Genomic DNA, 25692 nt, shown 5'->3' with positions numbered 1-25692 from the left:
TTAAGTAGCATTTATAGTTGTCCCAGGAACCGTATTTGAACAGTTACTGGAAAGCCTCTTTCTTCCAGCATACACACACACATACACACACCCTGACATTCTTAGTAAAAATTCTAATATGTTATGCAGATATATTTATTAAAAATAATGCTAATATAGTCCTGGGGCACAATGATTCCAAGAGGGTATTTGCAGCAGATTTCATTATAATTACTTAACAACTAGATAAGGTTTTTTTTTTTTTTTTTTTTTTTTTAACTTACAGAGTCAATAATAGGAAAGGAAAGAGTAGGGCTAATCCAGTAGAGACTGAAGCTGGTATCAATCTTCCCTAAGCATTTGGTCGGCAGCCTTGGGCAAAGCTGGTCTCTAAAGGGTTCATCAGGACCCAAAGTGATTTTTGCACTGAGCTCCTCCCGCACCTGCCATGATGCCTAAAGGCCTGGGATTCAGAATACAGCAGAACCAAACAGTTTATTAAACTGTTCAAATTGTTAAAAATGATTAAAAGCCAGTTAAAGATTTTCATAAACACTATTCCAAAATGTTAGTTTTAAAAATGTTACTAGCAATGTATGCATTCCCCTTATATTCTTCCCCTCCCTCCCTATCTTTTAAAATAAACTTGAACACCCAGTGTAAAAAACACTTCAGGGAGAACCAACAGTCCACCATTTGAAAAGGAAGGTGAAGAGGGGAATAGACGGTGTGTAGCAGATGCTGGTACTGCTCAAGGGGCTGCTGATGCAGGCTGTGGTGGCATTACAGCCCCCAGTAAGGCATCAGGTGTCGGGATTCTTTCTCATAAACGTCTGGAACTATGCCATAAGGTGTCTGTACCATTTTAACCGTCGACTTCCCAAAGAGCTGGCGCTCGTAGTCTATCAGCTGCCTCCAGAAGCCGACGTTGGGCCTGATGACGGGCCTGCGGGCCTTCACCCAGTTGTAGGCTTCCAGCAGGCACACACTGTGGCATTTCATCAGGTAAGCAATGCAGAGGGTGGCCGAGCGGCTCACCCCCGCGGCACAGTGCACCAAGGTGGCCCCATGCTTCCTGCTCACACTGTGGATCTTGTCAGCCACCGTGTCAAAGTACAGTCCGATGGGGGCATGAGGCATGTCAGCCAGAGGCACTTTAACATATTCAAACTGGGGCCAGTTGAAATTGGGGATCTCAATGGTAGCATTAACAATGCAGGTGATGCCACGAGCCTGAAGGAGGTGCCGGTTAGAGGCCACGCTGCCTCTGCCCAAGAAGAGAGAGGAGGTGATTTGAGCGATGCCTCCTATGTCTCCCTCAGAAATCATACGAGGGGCCATGAGAGTCCGTGGAAGCGTGCTGTGACCTCTGGAGCTCATGAAGATGCCAGCAATCACACTTGCATCATTGGAAGCAAGACCAGAGGGTTTTGTTTTCCTCCACCAAGGAATCCAAAATCACCGTCTCCTTCCTGAAAAACACAGGCATCTGTCAGTACTTTTGATGCTATCGATTCTTGATTCACCACAGCCTTCTGTAGTTTTGTGGAATGGGAAGGTGAAAGGATTAGAAATGGTTCTTTTCTATAATAGAATACGTTCTGGGCAGCCCAGGGCCTGATCCTGGAGTCCCGGGATTGAATCCTACGTCGGGCTCCCTGAATGGAGCCTGCTTCTGCCTGTGTGTCTGCTTCTCTGTCTCTATGAATAAATATTTTTAAAAAAATAGAATACGTTCTTTCAAGGATGGAGACAATTCTCTGTTAACAAAAAAGTAACCTAAGACAACATACAAAATCAATGTTAAAACTCAGCTCTCTGGTGATTCAATTAAAAAAAGGGTGCGGGGCAGGGGGTAGTAAATGGAAACAGTCATCCTATTTTAGAAATAATTCTAAACTCAAACATGCCCAACTGGTTCCTGAACAATCTTGCAGGGCCTTGCTCTTATTGAACAGGGAGTGGTTCTCCTCGGTAATTACGAAGAAATCAGAAATCCTGATCACTCCTGGAGCCTTCTTTCAGACACGTTTTCCCTATTCACACAACTATGACACTATATTTGCCTAAACTTAAGAGTTACAGAAAAACCAGGATATATGGTCACCGTAGCCCTTTGTTATTTCAAAAAAACAGCTAAAGGACGCCTGGGTGGCTCAGTCAGTTAAGCATCTAATGCTTGATTTTTGGCTCAGGTCGTGATCTCAGGATTGTGAAATTGAGCTCTGCTTTGGACTCTGTGCTGGGTGTGGAGCCTCCTTAAGATTTTCTCTCTACCCCTCCCCCCCATACGTACTCTTAGGACTCTCACTAAAATTAATAACTCACTAAATAGTAAGATGCTGTGGCATTTCTATGGGAATAATCAGGCACACTGAAGGCCATGATCTCAAAAATAGTCTACTGGGTGCCTAGCTGGCTCAGTCAGTAGTGCACGTGACTCTTGATCTCAGGGCCATGAGTTCGAGCCCCACATTTCGTGCAGAGATTAATTAAAAATATATATACATTAGGGGCACCTGGGTGGCTCAGTCAGTTAAGCATCTGCCTTTGGCTTAGGTCATGATCCCAGGATTGAACCCCACATGGGGGGGGGGGCCTCCCTGCTCAGCAAGAGCCTCCTTTTCCCCTGCCCCTCCCTTCCAACCATGCTTCCTCCTTCTCTCTCTCAAATAAAATTTAAAAATACATTAGTGTAAGTTCATGAACATTTTAACTGACCCAACCCAACCTGGGTACGATTAAATTCTCAGCCAATTCTCAGTTTCAAGATGAATCCCCCTGGGGGATTTAAATATTCGAAGATCTACATTCTCTCATTAGTACAGTAATAATATATAATATCTATATTAGTACACCAGTAACAAAAGAAATAGGGACGTCTGGGTGGCTCAGCAGTTTAGTGTCTGCCTTTGGCTCAGGGTGTGATCCTGGGATCGGGGATCAAGTCCCACATTGGGCTCCTTGCAGGAGGCCTGCTTCTCTCTGCCTGTGTCTCTGCCTCTCTCTCTCTCTCTCTCTCATAAATAAAAATTTTTTTAAGCAAAAGAAATAGAAAATACTCCTTTCCTGAGATTTTGGACACATCACTTCATCATACTGCTTTATAATGTGGGCCTGCTGGCAAGTATGCTCATCTCCACCCAAGATACCATAGGGGGCACCTGAAATGATTTCAGTTGGACAAGACATCCTCAGTTCCACAAAGGAGGTGCTGGAACCAACTCACTTGTGAGGAATCTGGTCACTCTGCAGTCCTGGTCAGGATCTGGAAAGTCCTAATTGAGAGTGATCACAGTGGATACAAATCAGATCTGCAGAAAGACAAGGAGGCAACAATGTGGCCAATCAGGAAGTTCAAAAGAATTCCTCCTTGGTTTTATTGCTAAATTGGGTTTGACCGGAATAAATCTAGAAGTGAAAATCATGCTAATTAAAGAATGTGCCAGTGAGAAATACCAACCTGAGTCTCAGCTTCTGTTAATGACATGTATGTAACGCATGGTATAACAAATATAAGTACAGTTTTGACCACAACAAAGACAAAGGTTTGAAAGGAAATGTAATATGGCAATGCTCACTGGGCCTGGGAAAGCTGCAGAACAAGCTAGGGTGAAGGCCATGATCTCAAACACAGTCTACTGGGCGCCTGGCTGGCTCAGTACTGCATGTGACTCCTGATCTCAGGGCCATGAGTTCGAGCCCCATGTTTGGTGCAGAGATTAACTAAAAAAAAAATAATAATACATTTACACCTCAGTCAGGCCAGTGGTGTGGGGGACTGTGGCCACATAACAGACACCACAGCAGGTACAGCAGCTAAGCCAGACGCAGGGCGACAGCTTCACGAATGCCAACTGCAGGAGGTGCTGCTGCCCTGGACAGCAGCCATCTCAAATTGTATTTTTTCTTTCCCACTGGACCTCTTATTGTTTCGTTTATGTAACAATAGGATGAGCACTAATAAGCCTTGTTAAAATGTGTTCCTCCCCTACCTGTCCCACCACTTTTCCCAAGTAACCATCACACTTAAATATTTTTTAAAGCCCTGTTGAGGGATGACTGACAGATACACAACTTGACAAAGTGTACAACTTGATGAGTTTTGAATGCTATGCATACACTCCACACACCATGTCCCCACATGATAAATCTATCCATCACCCCCTCCAGATTTCCTCATGCTCCTTTAATTCATCTCTCCTTCACCCTTGAGCCCCATTACCAAGCAAACATTTGTGTTTTCTGTCACTTTTACATTTCTTAGACTTTTATATAATAGAATCATTTCTTAGACTTTTATATAATAGAATCATAACATAAGGTTTTTTTGTTTATTGGGCCTAGCTTTCATGCAGCATAATTACTTTGACATTCACCTATATTGATGCATATATCAACAGTTCATTTCTTTTCATTCCTGAGTAGTATTCCATGGTATAGATACATCATGGTTTATTCACTTACTGATGGAAACTGGGTTGTTTGTAGTTTGAGGCTAGTACAAGTAAAGCTGATGTGTAACATGACATAAACATTCATGTATAGGTAGTTGTGTGGACATAGGCCTTTCTCTTAAATACCTAGGAGTGGAAGGGCTGGATCACGTGACATGTTCATATTTAACATTTTAAAAAAGTCTTAAAAATAGTTATAGCATGCAGCCTGAGGGGCAGGCTTCTAATTAAACACATACAGATGTAAGCATCCACTGTAATCCTCTCCAGAATGTCAGTACTTCCCAGAGAGGAGCTTCTACACGTGTCTGTGCCCTGGTTTTGGGGGCTGCCACCCAGGAGACACCCACTGACTGCCAGCTCTTGTGGTCAGCAAGGCTTGCCTTTCTTCCGCGGTCCCATTAGACTATAACAAATAAAAAGATCATTCTCGGGATGCCTGGGTGGCTCAGCAGTTGAGCGTCTGCCTTCAGCTCAGGGCATGATCCTGGAGTCCCAGGATCAAGTCCCACATCTGGCTCCCTGCATGGAGCCTGCTTCTCCCTCTGCCTATGTATCTCTCTCTCTTTCTGTCTCTCATGAATAAATAAAATCTTTTAAAAAAAATTAAAAGTAAAACATAACTATAGCTACAATAACCAGTTAAGAGATATATAAAAGGATGTAAAATGTGTCACCTAGGTGGCTCAGTTGGTTAAGAGTCTGCCTTTGGGGCAGATCATGATCTCAGGATCCTGGGATCAAGTTCCACATTAGGCTCTCTGCTCTGTGGGGAGTCTGCTTCTCCTGTCTCCTTCTGTCTTTCCCCTCCCCAACCCCACTTGTGCTTCCTCGCTCACTCTCAAAATCTTAGAAAAATAAAATGTGACAACAAAAATATAAAATCAGGGGGAGGTGCAGTGTAAAACTATAGAGCTTTAGAATGTATTGAAACTTAAGTTGTTATCAACTTAAAATAGACTCTTGTGAGTTGTTATATATAAGCCTCATGGTAACCACCAAGCAAAAGCCTGTAGTAGGTAGACAGAAGATAAAGCAATCTAAGCATACCACAATATCATTAAATCACAGAGCAAGAGAAGAAAGTAATAGGGCAGCCCAGGTGGCTCAGCAGTTTAGTGCCGTTTTCAGCCCAGGCTGTGATCCTGGGTACCCGGAATCCAGTCCCACGTCGGGCTCCCTGCATGGAGCCTGCTTCTCCCTCTGCCTGTGTCTCTGCCTCTCTCTCCCTGTGCCTCTCATGAATAAATAAAATATTAAAAAAAAAAAAAGTAACAGGAATTACATAACAGCCAGAAAACAACAAAATGGCAATAAATATGTATCTATCAATAATTATGTTAAATGTAAATGGACTAACTCTTCAATAAAAAGATAAAATGGCTGAATGAAAAAAAAAACCTATCTTTATGTTGCCTACAAGAGACTCACTTTAGGTTTAAGGACACATGCCAACTGAAAGTGAAGGGATAGAAAAAGACATTATATGTAAATGGAAACCAAAAGAAAGCTGGGGTAACTATATTTACAACAGACAAAAAAAGAGTTTAAAACAAAGACTAATAAGAGACAAGAAGGGCATGACATAAATGACAGGGGTCAACTCAACAAGAGGATACAACATTGTGAATAATTATGTGCTAAACTGGGGCACTGAGCTAGCTCAGTCAGTGAAGTATGCAACTCTTGATCTCAAGGTTGTGTGTTCCACCCCCACATTGGTGTACTGATTACTTAAAAATATTTTTTTAGGGGCAGCCCCTAAAAGGTAGCACTCAGCGGTTTAGCGCCACCTTTGGCCCAGGGCCTGCTCCTGGAGACCTGGGATCAAGTCCCATGTTGGGCTCCCTGCATGGAGCCTGTTCTCCCTCTGCCTGTGTCTCTGCCTGTGTCTCTCTCATGAATAAATTTAAAAAAAAAAAAAATATATATATATATATATTTTAAATTAGGCACCCAACATAGAGGCACCTAAAAATATAAAGCAATATTAACAGTCCCAAAGGAAGAAACAGACAGCAATACAATAATAATAGGGGGCTTTAACAATCCACTTTCATTAATGGACAGATCATCCAAGTCAGAAAATCAATAAGGAAACATTGGTCTTAAACATCACCTTAGACCTGATAGACTTAAGTGTATTAACACATACAAAACATTCCATCCAAAAGCAAGAGAATATTCTCAAGAGTACATAGAACATTCTCCAGAATAGATTATAAGGCCACAAAACAAGTCTTTTTTTTTTTTTTTGAAGGTTAAACTTTTATTCAGCAAGCTCAAACAATTGCATGCTAATTTCCACAGCTAGGTTGCACCAAAAAAGGACTTAAAAATTTCCTTTTGGTATCCTTTTGGTAACTAGATTCCTGTTATATAGGCCTTGTTCTTTCTTTAGACCTACAAAAAAATATGTACAATTGACTTCAACAAATGATTGATTCTCTTTTCCCATATTTAGAAATCCCTCATGATCCCTCAGACAGTTCCTTCTGGAGCAAGCTTCCCAAGTCTTAATAAATTTAAGAAGATTGAGGGGATCCCTGGGTGGCTCGGTGGTTTAGCGTCTGTCTTCAGGCCAGAGCTTGATCCTGGAGTCCCGGGATCAAGGGAACAAGTCCGCCACTGAGCTCCCTGCATGGAGCCTGCTTCTGCCTCTGCCTGTGTCTCTGTCCCACAACCCCCCACCCCCGCCCCGGTCTGAATAAATAAAATCTTAAAAAATTTTTTTAAATAAATAAAATCTTCGGCGACCCGAGTGGCTCAGCGGTTTAGCGCCACCTTCGGTCCAAGGCCTGACCCTGGAGACCCAGGATGGAGTCCCACGTCGGGCTCCCGGCATGGAACCTGCTTCTCCCTCTGCCTGTGTCTCTCATGAATAAATAAATAAAATCCATAAATAACTAAATAACTAAATAAATAAAATCTTTAAAAAAATTTTTTAAGAAGATTGAAATGATGTCTAACATCTTTTCTAACCATAGTGGTATGAAACCAGAAATCAATTACAGGAAGAAAACTGGAAAATTAACAAATATGTGGAGATTAAACAACATGCTACAGAACAAACAATGAGTCATAAAAGAAATCGAAAACAACCTTGAGACAAATGAAAATGGAGAAATAGCATACCAAAACTTAAGGGATGCAGGAAAAGCAGTTCTGAGAATGAAGTTCACAGTGATAAATGCCTACATCAAGAATCAAGAAAGCTCCCAAAAGATCTAACTTTACACCTCAAGAACTAGAAAAAGAAAAACATCTGAAGCCCGAAGTTAGAAGGACGGAAATAAAGGTCAAAGTGAAAACAAATGAAATAGGGATGCCTGGGTAGATCAGTGGTTGAACATCTGCCTTTGGCTCAGGGCATGGCCCTGAGTCCCAGGTTCAGGATCGAGTCCTCCATTGGGCTCCCACTCCCCTTGAGGAGCTTGCTTCTCCCTCTGCCTATGTCTCTGCCTCTCTGTGTCTCTCATGAATAAATAACATCTTTAAAAAAATGCAAGAAGAGAAGTTATGACCAATACCACAGAAATACCAAGGATCATAAGAAACTAAACAATAATATACCAACAAATTTGACAACTTAAAAGAAATGAACAAATACCTAGAAACATACAACCTGCCAAGAATGAATCATGAAGATATAGAAAATAGGAACAGACCAACAACTAGTAAGGAGATTGAATCAGAAATCAAAAACCTTCCAACAAGAAAAAGTCCAGGACCACTCAGCTTCATTGCTGAATTCTACCAAACAGTTAAAGAAGTAATACCACCTTTCACCAACTCTTCCAAAACATACATAAGGAGGGAACACTTCTAAATTCATTTTACAAGGGCAGTATTATGTTGATACCAAAACCAGACAAGGACATCACAAGAAAATTACAAGCAAAAATCCTCAACAAAATAACAGCAAACTGAATTCGGCAATACGTTAAAAGAATCCTACATCACAATCAAGTGGGATTTGTTCCAGGGATGCAAGAATGGTTCAACATACGTAAATCAATGTCATACACCACAATGAGATATCACTTTACAACTGTTACAGTGGCTGTTACAAAAAGACAAGAAATAAATGTTGGCAAGAATGTGGAGAAAAAGGAACCCTTGTGCACTGTTAGGGGGAATGGAAACTGGTGCAGCTACCATGCAAAATACTATGGAGCTCCCTCAAGAAATAAATACTAGAACTACTAGGGGCACCTGGCTCAGATGGTAGAGCATGTGACTTTTGATCTCAGGGTCATGAGTTCAAGCCCCATGTTGAAGGTAGAGATTACTTAAAAAACCAACCAAGGGGATCCCTGGGTGGCGCAGCGGTTTGGCACCTGCCTTTGGCCCAGGGCGCGATCCTGGAGACCCGGGATCGAATCCCACATCGGGCTCCCGGTGCATGGAGCCTGCTTCTCCCTCCGCCTGTGTCTCTGCCTCTCTCTCTCTCTCTCTCTCTCTGTGACTATCATAAGTAAATTTAAAAAATTAAAAAAAAAAACTACCATATGATCCAGCAGTCCACTTCTGGGCACTTATCTGAAGAAAAGGAAAACACTTACTTGAAAAAATACATGCACCTTCATGTTCATTGCCAAGGGACAGAAACCACCTAAGAGTCCACTGACAGATGGAACAGATAAAGAAAATGTCGTACAAAAACACAATGGAATGTTATTCAGCCATAAAGAAAACCTTATGTTTGAGATAACATGAATAGATCTTGAAGGCATTTTGCTATGTGAAAATAAGTCAGAGAGAGAAAGACAAATATTGTATCAGTTATATGTGGAATCTAAAAAGAAAATGAAATTGAGGGACGCCCCGGGTGTCTCAGCAGTTTAGTGCCTGCCTTTGGCCCAGGGCATGATCCTGGAGTCCTGGGATCAAGTCTCACATGGGGCTCCCTGCGTGGAGCCTGATTCTCTCTCTGCCTCTCTGTGTCTCTCATGAATAAACAAATAAAGTCTTTTTAAAAAAAAAAAAAAGGAAAGAAAGAAAAGAAAATGAAATCGAGCTCACAGATACAGAGAACTGACTGGTAGCTGCCAAAGATGCCAGTCATGGGGATGTAATGTACCAGTTAATTATACTATATTGCATATGTGAAAGTTGCTAAGAATAAATCTTAAAAGTTCTCATTACAAAAACAATTTGTAACTGTATAGTGATAGATATTAGATTTACTGTGATGATCGTTTTGTGCTAATGTAAATATCAAATCATTATGTTATATACCTGAAACATGTTATATGTCAATTACACCTTAATAAAAAAATAAACGAAAGTTATAGCTTCATAATGAAGTGGTTCTTAAACTTTAGCATGCATCAGAATCTTGTTAAAACAGATTTCTGAATCATACCCCAAGAGTTTCTGATTCAGTAGTTCCAGAGCAGGGCTCAAGAACTGGCATTTCCTAGTTGATGCTGCCAGAGGACACATCTTGAGAGCCACTGTAGAAGTCGATACTGCAGTGAGCCTCTGGTTCCCCGCTTCTGGACTGAGGCACTCAGAGTGCTGGTAATGATAAATCACAAGTCCCTCCCCAGATTCTGCCCTTGTGTGAAGGGTGCTGCCTCACTCAAGGTTACAACCTTCTCTGGGGGGGCAGCCCCAGTGGCGCAGTGGTTTAGCGCCGCCTGCAGACCAGGGCGTGATCCTGGAGACCCTGGATCAAGTCCCACGTCAGGCTCTCTGTATGATGCCTGCTTCTTCCTCTGCCTGTGTCTCTGCCTCTCCCTCTCTCTGTCTCTATGAATAAATAAATAAAATCTTAAAAAAAAATAAAAAAAAAACAACCTTCTCTGGGGACCCACATTGGATACTGGCATACATGAAGCATATATGTGAAATCACATCATGAAAAAGAATAGGAAGTAGTCACATAAGGAAATGTGTGCACATGTATGTGTAAGATGGAAATGGGCAGAAGTTTTAAGATTATTTGACAGAGAGAGCACAAGCAGTGGGAGCAGCAGAGGGAGAAGCAGGATCTCTGCTGAGGAGGGAGCCCAATGCGGGGCTCGATGCCCGGACCCTGGGATCATGACCTGAACCGAAAGTGGACGCTTGACCAACTAAGCCACTAGGGCATCCCAGAAATGGGCAGAATTTTTATATGAGAACATCCTGTCCTACCACAGAACACAGCCTCATGCCACATCCAAGTCTTTCCCTGGCACAATCCTAGTGATTTAAAAAGCAAAATCACTGTAGTAATAAACGCAAAATTAGGCCGTGTTAACTCCCTCCTGAATGTGGAAAATCTGGAAGAGGCCAATCAAATTTCCAACCAGGTTATTTAGTTCCTGTCTAATTAAAAGAAACTTCGTCTGTGGTCTCCCAAATCCTCATGCTGTTTGGGAAGCCACTTGTCCTCCCGAGGCAAGGGTTCCAGACTCACTTGTCTTTGTAGAAGAAGGGTCTTCATCAAGGGTAAATAACGGATGGCCTGGAAGCCTAACTTACTCTGCTAACTCTCCTTTGTTTGGGCAGTGATAAGGTACTTGGTACTGCAGAGAAAACAGATTGTGAGTCCTCAGGGCAGAATCCAAGTGAGACAGACACGATGCTCCCTCCCTGCTGCTGCTAGTCAGTCTCATGCCAACAAACCTGCATAAAATTGCCAAAGCTGGGTCCAAGGTTTAGAAAAACAACTTCTGCCAGACAGCACGAAGAGGGCACATATATTACCGATGCTCTTCTGACAAATACTCCTGACCCCTTTTACAAATCAGAATATATAAGGTTCAGAAAAGGGGAGAGGATTCCCACTTAGAGAAGATATGTGACAGAACCAGGAAAAGACCCAAGGTGTCTGGGCTCCTAGCTCAAGCCCACACTGCCTTTCTGTGTGACTGTGGGGAGTGGCTGTGTTCTCGTTACCTGCCTTACGGAACTCCACCACCACCAGCCAGCACCTTCAGAGTGTGAAAGGGGTCTTGGATTTGCAAAGAACAATGTGTTTAAATGCTACTTACAGAAAAGCCCAGATGGGCTGAGCAACTCCAGTTTCTTCTGTTGCCCAGAGCAGGGAAATACTGCCACAGACTGGTGTACCATTCAGGACACAGAAAGCTCCCCTGATAGCAGAGGTACCTCAGCAAGAGGCAGTTCCACAGCAGGCACAACAAGAAGCCCTAGTGTGCTTCAGTGCCAAGATCAGGAGATTCTGATCATAAAGAATGAAAGAATACATGTGAATTACATCACAGGTTTGTCCAAATCATCTTAGTGAGCGTGTACTGGAGAACAGAAGAAGGGTATCTATATCTATCAGCGGAGTAAAAGGTTGAGGCATGGTTTGAGGGATCAAAGATAGTAAGGTACCCTCTGAGTGAACATGCCACTCCCACTGCAGCACACCTGTCTGAGATGACAAGGGGAGAGCCAAGGAAAGTTAATGTCGCTGTCCATGGTGGTCAACTCAGTCCTTCCAAGTTGCTCTGGCAGCTGCATTTACTTCTTAGAGGGGAAAAAAGCTTTCCTGGCCAGGAGAATGGGGGTGGGGGAGTGTCAGACAAAAAGGAGAAGCTGGGCAGCCCCGGCGGCCCAGAGGTTTAGCGCTGCCTTCAGCCTGGAGTGTGATCCTAGAGACCTGGGATCGAGTCCCCTGTCGGGCTCCCTGCACGGAGCCTGCTTCTCCCTCTGCCCTCCCCCCCCCCCCTCAATCTCTGTCATGAATAAATAAATAAAATCTTTAAAAAAAAAAAAAAGGAGAAGCTGTCCTAAACCAACCCCAGAGAGGTACTTTTTTTTTTTTTGAAATTTTTTATTTTTATTTATGATAGTCACAGAGAGAGAGAGAGAGAGAGAGAGGCACAGAGACACAGGCAGAGGGAGAAGCAGGCTCTATGCACTGGGAGCCTGATGTGGGATTCGATCCTGGGTCTCCAGGATCGCGCCCTGGGCCAAAGGCAGGCGCCAAACTGCTGCGCCACCCAGGGATCCCGGTACTTTTTTTTTTTTTTTTTTTTTTTTAATTTTTTTTTTAATTTTTATTTATTTATGATAGTCACAGAGAGAGAGAGGTGCAGAGACATAGGCAGAGGGAGAAGCAGGCTCCATGCACCGGGAGCCCGATGTGGGATTCGATCCTGGCTCTCCAGGATCGTGCCCTGGGCCAAAGGCAGGCGCCAAACCGCTGCGCCACCCCGGGATCCCACTTTTTTTTTTTTTTTAACAATTATAATAAACATCTTGCTGGTCTGTCTGAATAATAAACATCAAAGTACTCAAATGCTAAGCAAAAATGCAGATTAGTGTCTTTCTAGGTGGCCTGTAATCTTAATGCACAAGCTAGTAACAACAGACTGTTCCTGCAATGCAGAACTCCTAGGGCACAGGCTCAAGGCTTGAGTTAGTGTTGGATCCACACATGGGCCAGCAGCCTCAGAATCGCTATCCAGTGTCAGCATCCATCCCAGTGCCACGGAGGCTAGTTTTCTTCTTTTTTTTAATCATAGCAAATAACCACTAGAATAAGCAGTTAGAAGCTGAAATTCTATCTACTACTTTCTCTCTTCTCACATTGAATAAGCAGAAAATGGCCATAAAGTGCTAGAGATGACTGTGTAAAATGATCTGACTAAATTATTTTCAGCTTTAGAAATTTCAGAAGGACCCAGTGTATACTGGAGGCCCACACTGTTATTTTTTATACCTGAAAGCCTACTACATAATCACATTTTCTCCTTACATTAAACATTTAAGGTTTTTAAGAACTAGATAAAGTTACCCTTTTTAAAATAGAAGCATGTTGGCCTACATTGCCCTAAATAAATAAATGCTACTTTTCTCATTAATTTTCATTATTATTATTATTATTATTTATTTATTTATGATAGTCACAGAGAGAGAGAGAGAGGCAGAGACACAGGCAGAGGGAGAAGCAGGCTCCATGCACCGGGAGCCCGATGTGGAATTCGATCCCGGATCTCCAGGATCGCGCCCTGGGCCAAAGGCAGGCGCCAAACCGCTGTGCCACCCAGGGATCCCTTAATTTTCATTATTAAATCACCAATGTGGAGACGTCTGAGTGACTCAGTAGTTGAGCGTCTGCCTTCGGCCCAGGGTGTGATCTCGGGGTTCTGGGATCAAGTCCCATGTCGGGCTCCCTATGGGGAGCCTGCTTCTCCCTCTGCCTGTGTCTCTGCCTGTCTCTGTGTCTCTCATGAATAAATACATAAAATTTAAAAATCAATCAATCAGAAATGTGTTCTATTGGGAAAAAAATACTCTTACAAATAAATAATCATAGTGTGGAAATCTTTCGTTTAAGGAAAACTCTGATAGAACATTAAGAATAAAATCAAGACCCGGGATCGAGTCCCATGTCGGGATCCCCGCGTGGAGCCTGCTTCTCCCTCTACCTTTGTCTCTGCCTCTCTCTGTGTGTCTCTCGTAAATAAATAAAATCTTAAAAAAAAAAAAAAAGACTAAAATCAAGGACACATGGGTGGCTCAGTGGTTGAGATTCTGCCTTTGGCTCAGGTTATGATCCCAGGGTCCTGAGATCGAGTCCCACATCGGGTTCCCACAGGGAGCCTGCTCCCTCTGCCTATGTCTCTGCTTCTCTTTCTGTGTCTCTCATGAATATATAAAATCTTTCTAAAAAATTTTTTTAATAAATTCAAACAAATGTTGAGTTATATTTGTATTAAAAGATACAAATTGTTCTTGCTCATCTGGAAAGCTTTAGTAATTTGGCTAAACACCTCAACATCTTACTTTTGGAAGAGGGGTTGTTTTTGCATTTCCTACCACATAAATAAACTGATATGAAGATGTCCTGGGGGATCCCTGGGTGGCTCAGTGGTTTAGCACCTGCCTTTGGCTCAGGGCATGATCCTGGGGTCCCGGGATCAAGTCCCACATCAGGCTCCCTGCATGGAGCCTGCTTCTCCCTCTGCCTGTGTCTCTGCCTCTCTGTGTCTTTCATGAATAAATAAGTAAAATCTTTAAAAAAAATCCATAATCTTCTTAAAAAAAAAAGATGATGTCCTGGGATGAGGATAAATATACATAATACACATAAAGCTAATGACAGTCACCATTCTGGTTTGGCCACAGATACTCCCCAAGTGTGACATGCAGAGCACACAGAATGTACTGTACAGCAACTGCCTGAGTAGCTGTGATCTGACTGATTATCTCAACATCCTCATGTGGACCACCATCCCATGAACTGAACCCAACAAAGGATAATCATTTAAAACTCTATCACAGTCCAAAGAATGACACGGGCAGTCCACTTGATTAGAGCAGGGAAAAAGTATGACAATACAGTGACACATATAGATGCACAGAACTACAAGTTTAGTTTCATGTGATAAGTTCAGAGATTCCCATGTTGGAAATAGAATGAGTAGAGTACTGAGAAGAGACTGTTAAGTAAAAGCACATATTTATTTGGGGATCATGCTGTAATCTGCTCGTATCTGGACCTCAATTTTTGAATTTGGTCCTCATCCAGCTAGGTGTTTAAATTACTTGTCACTCATTCACACAACAGTATTTCCTGAGTTTGTGCCATGTGTTTAACACTATTTCTAAGCAATGCGAGGACTGTGGAAAATTTCTTTGTCACAGATGACCACAATATCTCCCATCCCACTTGATCTTCTTACATTGTGATCAACTCAACTGACAGAGCAGAGCAGAAATAATATTTCTGAGGCTAGATGATAAACATTTCACACACTTCTACCTTGCTGTCATGGGACTTGCTCTTAGAACCCAGCTGCTATGCTATGAGGAAGCTCAGCAGTTACCATGCAGAGAGATCATACACAGAGGTTCCAGAGAGCAGCCCAGATGAGGTCCCAGCTTATAGCCAGGATCAACTATGAATATGTGAGTAAAGATAAATCAATGATTCTAGTTCTCAGCCATCGAGTCACCTGTAGTCTTTGACTATCTCATCACAGGTCCCAGACATTGTGGAGCAAAGACAAGTTGTCCCCACTACACGAGGTCCAAATTCCTGACCTACAGGAATCTGTGCACAAAATAAAAATGGTTGTTTTTATACCACCGAGTTTCAGAATGGTGTGCTATGCAGCAACAGCTAGAACAGGGTATAAAGGTAACATAAACCATCACCGTGTGCTAGGATTTTATCATCCTAAAGATATGACACTGGTTACACTACAAAACAGTTGAGTAACAACTAGAGATCAACTACCTGTACATGATTCAAATGAGTGGTGAACAGAGGGGTGCCTTGGCAATTCAGAGAAGACATGGGCTCAAAGCCAAGCAGAACATTCAATGGGGCTAAAATTTGTCTGTTTCTTGGGGAGGTATCTCATTGATTCCATCATGCTTCTTCTCCAGTCCATTTAAAACACACTGCGATTCTTGCTATTCAAGAGCCTTCTGACCTTTCCGATTCCAAATGGAAAACATAAGCCCTTTTCTATTAATCCTCCACTACTCCAAGGGTGATCCAAGACCCAGCAGTGTCAACTTGGGAGTTTTACAGAAATGCATCATCTCAGCCCCATCCCAGACTGATGGAATGGGAATCCACAGTGATCTAGACCCAGGGAATCTACAGATACAGTAAAGTGTGAGAAGCATCGCTCTCAATCTGCCTCAGTATGTCCCATTGGACTTGCCAAAGGGAAAAAAAACAACAAAAAAAACTCGAGTGCCTATTTTGTTGAAGTTACATGAACATGTTCAGCCTCATGTGGATCAGTATTGTTCTGCTGTCATGGTTCCCAGCTGAGGAATCAGAAGTAAATGGAGGTTAAGAGGCTTTCCCAGACTCTACATAGAAAGTAGTGGCCCCCCTGAAACCAGAACCCCCTTTCCGTGAGTTGTCCATTTGTTGATAAATCATACAATCTGATCACGACAGGTCAACTGATCTAAAGACTACCAAAATGTCCCCAAAAACTGCAAAGAAAAGAAATTAAGGAATAGAAGGTCAGTCTGATTATGCTGTATCGTGCTCACTTCAGCAGCACATATACTAAAAATGATTATTATGCTGTATCTACAATGTGGATATGAATCTAAAAAAATCCTATACTGCTATGTGGTATGAGATGAGATGGTCTTAAGGTATGAAAAATTTGATAAATCTAAACGAAGAAATGCTTGCAAAATCCCACAATCACATTTAAATTTGTTCGGTGATAACTAGAAACCGATTTGTGCCAGAGCCTATATAAATAATACTTTAAATATTTCAAGGAGTAAATGGTAAAAATTAAAGAAGAATCATAGATTCTTGCTAAAGCAATGAACTTTGATTTACATAGGTCAGAACATCTAGATGCAGGGTACTTACACACACACACACACACAAAATCCAAAATAAATAAAAATGTACCTCAAAACTATCAAAGTCACTACCACCCTTTGAGAGAAGCAAGACTATGAAATCTCAGAAAGTGCAGATTTTTTTTTCAGATTTTTTTTTTTAATAAATAAGATCTCAGTCCTTACAAATTCATTATTACTTTAAGGAAGACACAAAGGAATTTATAAATTAAAATAAAGTTCACAGGACTCAGAGCTCAACAGTGACTAGCTGACAACCTTTGATCATTTTACTCTAATGTCTTTCGGGATGTATCAACATCCTTAAAACCCAAGCAGTAAGCCTCAACTTTCTCCCTATGAGAATTTCTTTATCATACTCATGGCCCATTCCACATTTTTGTGATTTTTTTTTTAAGATTTTTATCTACTTATTCACAAGAGACACAGAGAGAGAGGCAGACATAGGCAGAGGGAAATGCAGGCTCCCTGTGGGGAGCCAGATGTGGGACTCAATCCCAGGACCCCGGGATCACACCTGAGCCAAAGGCAGACACTCAACCACTGAGCACCCAGGCACCCCTTTTTGGTGATTTCAGAGCAAATTAACTTCATTTATAAAGTACTGATAAATTAATATCCCATTTTTCTCTATAAATCAAAGACATCTAATTATCCACCAGAGTTTCTGAGCAGAGTAAGATAACCAGGTAAGTCTCTCAGAGAATCTGATGACGCTCTGCACCCTCTCCCTGCTGAGGGGCAGCAGCTCTTCTGCACTGGGAGGGGGCAACTGCACTGGGAGGGTGTGTGTGGGCCTCCGCACAACAAAGGGAGGAATCAAGTTTTTAACTAAATTGAAGTCCAAAGGCAGAGGATCCTGAAGTTATTCCCTTGTCTTTGCCAAACAATAATCTAATACAATAAGACAATATATACATAATTCTTTATATTATTACAATTCTTTCTATATTACTATATTAGCATAATCTATGCAAATATTACTGTTATTCACATGCTATGAGAGAATGCAAACCTCATTCTACTCTTGTTCAAATCAGGGGTTAGCAAACTATGGCAGGCAGACCATGTCTAGCCTGCCACACATTTCTGTATGTCTCATGAGCTCAGAATGGCTAAAAATTACATCACGACTTAATCTCATGGATATAAAAACACTATGAAATTTCAATGATAGTGTTCATGAATGAAGTGTTAGTGTAACACATTTGCATTCATTTGTTATATATTAACAATGGCTGCTTTCTTGCTGTTAAGTAGTTGCTGCAGAAAGTGTATGGCCCAGAAGCCTAGAATATTTACTATCTGGACCTTTCAACATCTTGGTTGAAATTATGTTCTGAAGCCATCCATCCTATGGCACGAACTCACAACTCTGAGATTAAGACCTGAGATGAAATCAGGAGTTGGTCACTTACCTGACTGAGCCACCCTTAATATTATTTTAAATTCTTTTTTGCAGATACTTGCTAGAAATATAAATTCTCAGGCTTTTACCCCCAGAAATTCTATTAGGACTGAGGTAGGGCCTAGGAATATGCATTCTAACCAGCAGCTCATGTGATTCTGAGGCAGGAGTCCTTAGGATTCCTTTGAAAATATTCCTTTGCCATAGGATGATGGCTTCAGAACATCTATATGATTGCAATCTCTTTCCTTTATTCATTTATTATTATTTTTTACAGATAGGATGAGCAGGAGGAGAGAAGGAAGGAGAGGGACAGAGAATCTCAAGCAGGCTCCACACCCAGCACGGAGCCCTACAAAGGTCTCAATCTCCCAACCTGGAGATCACGTTTGGACACATTAACTAAGACACCCAGGTGCCCTAGTAGATGATTGCAATTTCTAAAAATAAAAAACATTTGGAATAGAAGAAAATTAACTACAACAAATGGCTGTCAACACAAACCCCCCCCTCCAGGCTCTGGCCTGCACCTGCTCTTCACATGGGAGCCAGACTAACAGTTGATCTGGTAAGAGAACTTGGCAGGGACACCAGAGTGGCACAATAGCTAAATTAGTGAAATTCTTAATTATAAATTTTTATGTCAAATTTGTATGTAACTTGTATGCCGACAGTACTCTCCTGGATTTTATTTCTACCAGTACTTCCTCAAAACTTCAAGCAAGTTCACCTTAGTCTCCACCAGCTCAGGAAGGCTGGTGCCTCACATGCTCTATCCACCACGTAAATGTTTACTAGTTCAACAGAAGCAACATGCACTTTCTGAAGAGTGTTCTCCTGTGTACCCACAAACTCAAAGACCTAAGGAATCAAGAAGACCTGCCTTCCGTAGGCCTTTGATGCTGAAACTATTCTGTGACAAAGGCAGAAGTTAAGACCAACAGTGGCATGTGAATTTCAAAAGGGACCTTTTGTCCTCTGAGACTTTGAGAAGGCAAGCGAAAAAGCTGGCCCAACTGTCAGTGCCATAGTGGAGGTAGTTAAAACTGGGTCAGTGCTAAGAGCAAGAATGGCAAGTGGCAACGTGAGCCAGGAGGGCCGTGGGTGTACGTGACATCATGTGGCCCGTATGGCCATGACCTCAGTACCCACACTCTGCCCCCTTCCCTGCAACAAGTGGAATATGGGGCTCTTCCATAAACTACTGCCTGCCTGGAGGGATACCAAAGAACACAAATAGGATTTCTACCCTACCCCACTCCCCCGTCACTCAGACTGGGTCTTTGACACTCCTTTTTATCCTTTAAAACTTTTAATTTGGGGATCCCTGGGTGGCTCAGCCTGCCTTTGGCACAGGGCGTAATCCTGGAGTCCCTGGATGAAGTCCCATGATCAAGTCCCGCATCGGGCTCCGGGCATGGAGCCTGCTTCTCCCTCTGCCTGTGTCTCTGCCTCTCTCTCTCTGTGTCTCTCATGAATAAGTAAAATCTTAAAAAAAAATTATATTTTTTAAAATTATGACCATTTTAGAGAATATGAAAAAAACTTTAATATGTAGGTAAAAAAGTACTCATGATCTATGTAAAGCCAAAAAATAGAGCATATACCCATTTTCTAAGATGACTTACAGAATAAATAAAAAAAAAGAATCTCACATTCTTTGGGCTATTCTTCCTTTACTCCAACTAAGAAAAAGGATAGCACTGAAGTATTTTCTAAACGTACACAATTGGGGATACCCGGGTGGCTCAACAGTTTAGCACCTGCCATGGGCTCAGGGCATGATCCTGGAGTCCCAGGATCAAGTCCCGCATCAGGCTCCCTGCATGGAGCCTGCTTCTCCCTCTGCCTGTGTCTGTCTGCCTCTCTCTCTCTGTCTCTCATGAATAAATAAAATCTTAAAAAAAATAAATAAACCTATATAATTGTGGAAGCAAACTGTTAGAAAATACTACATACTGTAGATATTCAACAAATACCTGTCTTGACATAACATCCACATCTCTCCCTAATCTTTCTCTTCCCTCTCTCCCCTCCCCCACCTGTCTCTCTAAGAGGCACACACTCCACACACACCCAGATTTAAATCCAGCTAGCAACACCAAACATAAGCGATTAAAGTCAACCTGGCAACTGTGTACTCAAAAGCAGAAATTCTGTTTCAAATCCGGTTTTAACTACCTCTACTATGGTATACTAATGAAGATTTGGAAAAAAGTACATTTTGAAGATTGTAAAAGAGTACTTTATTCCCATAGCAGAGCAGCTCTGGTTCCTTTGGAAATGCCAAGGAAGGACGGGGCTTCATCAGTGCTTTAAGAAGTCTGTGCTCAGTACACAGTTAAAGGATATGCACATGTACACAAGCATTCTCGGAGGCTCCTCAGGAGCAACAAGGGTTGGCCTGGGTTCCTGCACACATCACACACTAAAGCCAGCACTGCTACACACTCAGGGTTGGGCATAAGACAGGCATTCACCAGCATAACCCAAGTCACCAAGTCAAGACATCTGGTAGCTCAAGAGGTAGGATTCTCCCAAAACCATTAAAAGACTTTTAGGCAGGGGCACCTGGCTGGCTCAGTCGGAAGAGCATTCAGCTTTTTTTTTTTTTTTTTTGATTTTTTAAATTTATTTATGATAGTCACAGAGAGAGAGAGAGAGGCAGAGACACAGGCAGAGGGAGAAGCAGGCTCCATGCACCGGGAACCCGACGTGGGATTCGATCCCGGGTCTCCAGGATCACGCCCTGGGCCAAAGGCAGGCGCCAAACCGCTGCGCCACCCAGGGATCCTGAGCATTCAGCTCTTGACGTTGGGGTTGTCAGTTCATGCCCAATGGTGGATGTAAAGATTACTTAAAAAAAAAAAAATCTTTTAAAAATCCTAAAAAATAATAAGACTTGCAGGTAACTAGACACTTATTATTCACTTGCATAAATTTTCTTATAACTAACACATTTATTTAAAAATTTTAAAAGGGAAGGATTTTATTGGGTATTTGTCAAATACAGTGGAAAAACCAACTCTGGCCTTTGGGTGGTATGTTGGACCAAAGCATACAATTAAACTTATAAATATATACACTGGTACACAAAGGACCGGGGATCAGACTACCTAGGTGACATTCATTCATTCATGCTGTGGTCACCCAAACATACTGTGATACCCAAACATATTATGGTTCAACAACAAATACAGTGGATTATAAATTCAAGGCTGACACCACTGAAGGAATGTAAATTGGTACCAACCACTTTGGAAATTAGGCATCAGCTAGTAAACCTGCAGATAAACACACCTGTAACCCCCCTGTTCATAACTGACCCAGATGTCCATCAACAGATGATGAATAACTTGTGGTATGTTCACACAAAAGTGGACTAATTACAGTCACAGATAACAACATGAATGAATCTTTAAAAAATACCACACTGGGAACCTGGGTGGCACAGTGGTTGAGTGTGTCTGCCTTTGGCTCAGGTTCTAGTCCTGGAATCCAGTCTTGCATTGGGCTCCCTGCAGGGAGCCTGCCTTCTCCCTCTGCCTGTCTCTCTCATGAATAAATAAATCTTTTTTAAAAATTAAATAAAAAATACCATACTGCAAGAAATTTTATTTTATTTTTTTTAATTTTTATTTATTTATGATAGTGACAGAGAGAGAGAGAGAGGCAGAGACATAGGCAGAGGGAGAAGCAGGCTCCATGCACCGGGAACCCGATATGGGATTCGATCCCGGGTCTCCAGGATCACGCCCTGAGCCAAAGGCAGGCGCCAAACCGCTGCGCCACCCAGGGATCCCCAAGAAATTTTAAAAACTGTATGTGTATACCTATATACACATGTATATATACAAACACATGTATATGATGTTGACTCCCACAAAAAAGTATTTAAAATATCTATTTTGATTCCATTTGCATAAAGATGAAAACAGAAAAAAAAAGAAACTTGAAACTTGTTTAGATATTAATATTTAGGGGATAAAAATTAGCAACAAGAAAGGAAATGATTCCCACAAAAATGAAGCTAGGTTACCTCTGGCATGAGGAGAGAGGCTGTCATTGGGAAAGTATGGGAGGAAGGTGCTTAACATTCTCGACGGTTACAGCTGTGTGTTCTTAAAAACACACACACATTATCAGTTTTATGTATTTTTTGTGTGTTATAACTCACAATAAAAAGGTTAAGTAAATAAAATGTTGATGTCCAGAAATTCAGAACCATTACAATTCTGGCCAATGCGGGGTAAGAACACTTCCTCTCTAAATGTCACCATTAGTTTATCAGTTTCATTAGTTTTCAGGGACCTTATTTGCCTTCTACTCCAATATTCAGCACTGGACCTTTAGCATGGCAAAAGTCCTCTAACTCAAACTCTTGATGTGAATTCTGTTTGAACTCATGTGTCCCCTGAATCTACTGATTTGAACTGTGCCCACATTATTACTTCCTTTTGTCTCTCAGTGAACCTTAAATGTTCACTCCCAGCTGCTGTGGCTTTAGCAACTCTCCCAGTCTTCCACTCCCATTTATACTTGCTTGTAAGAAAAGATGAATACATTAGCAGCCCTAGATTTTTTTTTAATGGAAAAGTTTTCATTTGCAACTGTGAGTAACGCCTAGGATCTTAATGATTTAAGTGCTTTGAGGCTGTTTAAGAAGGGTCAGAAGGCTCTTAAGATGTCATTTGCCCATCATCCTAAGAAATACTACCATGCTATAGAGGTAATAAGCCTTTACAACCATCTGCACTTTAAACCGTGCTACCACAGTCTAGACAGAAAGCAAATGTCTACATACAGGACTGGATAATTTTATAATTCATTTCAACTAAAAAATCACTTTGCATAAACAGACACATAAAAATACTTAGAAAGTCTAAGACGATACACACAAACCAGTAAAAATACACACAGCAATTACTTTTGGGAAAGATACAAAAAAAAAAAAAAGCTTTATCTGTAAAGTTCTAAGTTTTACACAGAGAATGATTCATGAATTTCTGGTGACAGTGAGAAAAAGTATTTCTAAACTACCTTGCCTTAAAATCCCAAATGCAAAGGAATTCACCAAATACACATGCCTCCCAAAAGACCATCATTTAAAAATGGTAAGGTTTTCATGCTAAAGTTTTAAAGAATTTCCTGGATTTATACACCTGACTAGTATTTTTTATATGAATACACATTTATACTATTCTATTAGGGAATTATATTCTATTAGGGAATTATAGAAGTCATACCTTCACTCTACCAATATAAAAGATTTCAGATGAGAACTCAGCATAGACACGTTTGACACTGACGTTAAAAGCACTTGGAATGAAGGAAACCGTCTCCTGTTTTATGGGGGAAAGCCAAAAATATCAAGCAACTACCTCTCCTCCCCCAAGCGTCAGAAGATGAGTCAGAGCTGGAGGCAGGAATAGGGCCCATGTGTCAAGCTGCCTGTGCAGGGCGCCTTCCTACCTCCACCCAACAAACCTTTCCCCCACGCTGCCCAGGTCAGGGTCCCTGCCTCAGCCTCTCCCTGACATGAATCCTCAGGTGTCCCTAGTGAAGAAGAGGCAGTTATTCATTCTGGGGGTGCCTCGTTCCCTGCATTTCTAAAGGGAGCCCAAGAATGGGAGCCTTTATGAGTCCACGACAACTAACAATCACCAAACGCAGCTCAAGGGAGTGGAGCTTCCAGACACACTCACACAACTTAGCAAAGAATACAGCACCTTTGTTCCCTTCATTTTAGACAATAGGAAACATGCTGGGAGCAGCTGTGACTTGTCCAGCATCACTTAACTTTGTGACAGAGCTGAGTCTCAAGCAGGAAGCTGCCGACACCTGGCCGCAGCCTCTTTGACTTTTAACTCATCTGTACAATCTCAGGGAAGATGTTCCAACATTCCATTTTACCTCTGTGTGGCCTTATGCACTAGGAATTCCTGGAATTCCAGGAAACTCAGGGTTAAATTTCTTGGTCCATATTCCTTTAAGATTAGTAAAGAATCGGAGGACTTGGTTGTTTGCCTCCGTTTTTACATCTGTGAAACAGGACGGTGATGCTCTCTCTGTACCTCTCCTATAAAACTACAACGAACAGCTAGTTAACACTTGCCAAATGCCTCGAGGTCCTTCTGGGTGAAAAGTACAAGGTAGTTGTGGTTTTTGTTTTTGTTTTTTTTTTTTTTTAACTGCAAGAGTAAGTCACTCCTCCTTCCCTTGCCTCTGGGATGCCCAGTTACCATAACACTAGCTGGTACCAATAGCAACATCCACCTAAATAAAATATAGTTATACAATCTACTTAAGGCAGCTCCAGCAGGCGACTCCTCTCACAAACAACCCAACTTCGCTTGGAAGCGAAGGTACTCGGGAGAAATAAAAAGACACGTTAGCACTGTGCACCCCAATCTACCACCGCAGGGAAACACTCAAGTTGAATAGTTGGCATTGCTGAAAGTCAAGTTGCTTCCATCAATGCACGGAAGATGCAAAGGGCCGCCGACAGCTCGAGTGGCTCCGGAGCGGCTGGATGCTGACGGCGGGGGAGGAGGTGGAGAGGCCGCGGCGCGGCTGGAGCGCAGAGGGTCGGGGGGGGGGGGGGGGGGGAGGGGGACGGAGGGGACGGAGGGGAGGGGAGGGGGACGGAGGGGGGCGGAGCGGGGCGGAGGGGAGCCCACAGGGTGCTGCTGCCCGAGGGCGGGTCCGCGGGGCTGGGGCGTCGGCCGCAGCCGGGGGGCGCGCGCCCAGGGGCGGCGAGGAGGGGGCGCCGCGGGGGACCCCCGGCCTCGTCCCTCCGGGCAGCCCAGAGGATGCGAGAACCGCCCGGAGCAGGTGTGGGGGCCGCTACAAAGTTTCCAGTAGACGAGGGTCCCGCCGGCTCCCCGGGGCCGCGTCAGCGCCAAGCCCGCCCCCGGCCCCCCCGGCTCCCCCGGCCCCCCGGCCCCCGACCCCGCCAGGGCCCGCGGCCCCCTACCGGCTCGGCCCCGCGGCGGCTGGCGCTCCGTCCTCCTGCGCGGCTCCTGCCTTCTGCGGGCTGCCCGCCGCGCGCGCCCCGCCTTCTCCCCTCCGCCCGCGCCCGGGGCGGGCCGCGCGCACGCTCCCTGCGCCCCTCCGCCCCTCCGCCCTCTCCCGCGGGGGGTGGGGCCCGCTCGGGGCGGGGGCGGGGGCGGGGCCTGGGCGCAGAGGCGCGCGGCGGGGGGAAGCCGGCGGGGGACGCGCGGGGCGGCGGGCGGCGGGCGGCGGGCGGCGGGTGGCGCGCGTGCGCACTGCGTCGTCCGCCGCCGAGCCGGGCTGCGGGGCTGCGGGGCTGCGGGGCGCGTCCCCTGCCTCGCGCTCGCCTGGATGCCCCTCGGGTCGGGCGTCGCCTGGGGTCGGTCTCCTCCTGGGTTTCGCACCGTGCGACCCCGCTCGTCGCCACTTCGGCCTGTACCTACACACCGGGGCTGGGGCGGGGGTGCAGGGGTGGCGCACGGGGGCACTTTCTGGATGCGACAGGGTTAAAGGCAAGGAAACCATACAAACCTAAAAGTGTGAAGACTGCAGTAA

The 25692-nt window shown here is 43.4% G+C and overlaps 1 protein-coding gene across 2 annotated transcripts; it reads right to left on the bottom strand.

The window, feature by feature from the left end:
- Window positions 1-119: 119 nt before the first annotated feature.
- Window positions 120-25218, bottom strand: DUSP14 (dual specificity phosphatase 14). 2 transcript variants are annotated; one of them, XM_055327233.1, is made up of 3 exons: window positions 25121-25218; window positions 3209-3293; window positions 120-1451 (listed from the first exon to the last, which is right to left on the bottom strand). In XM_055327233.1, the coding sequence occupies exon 3, from the start codon at window positions 1357-1359 to the stop codon at window positions 763-765; it is 597 nt and encodes a 198-aa protein (XP_055183208.1). In that variant the 5' UTR covers window positions 1360-1451; window positions 3209-3293; window positions 25121-25218; the 3' UTR covers window positions 120-762. The 2 variants fall into 2 exon arrangements, with proteins under 2 accessions (XP_055183208.1, XP_055183217.1); XM_055327242.1 differs by lacking the exon at window positions 25121-25218 and adding an exon at window positions 23391-24655.
- Between the last annotated feature and the right edge of the window lie 474 nt (window positions 25219-25692).

Source organism: Nyctereutes procyonoides, unplaced genomic scaffold (genome assembly GCF_905146905.1).
Source record: "Nyctereutes procyonoides isolate TBG_1078 unplaced genomic scaffold, NYPRO_anot_genome, whole genome shotgun sequence".
NCBI lineage: Eukaryota > Metazoa > Chordata > Mammalia > Carnivora > Canidae > Nyctereutes > Nyctereutes procyonoides.
Note: the sequence above shows the minus strand (reverse complement) of the source record. Positions and strands in the feature narration are given on the sequence as shown.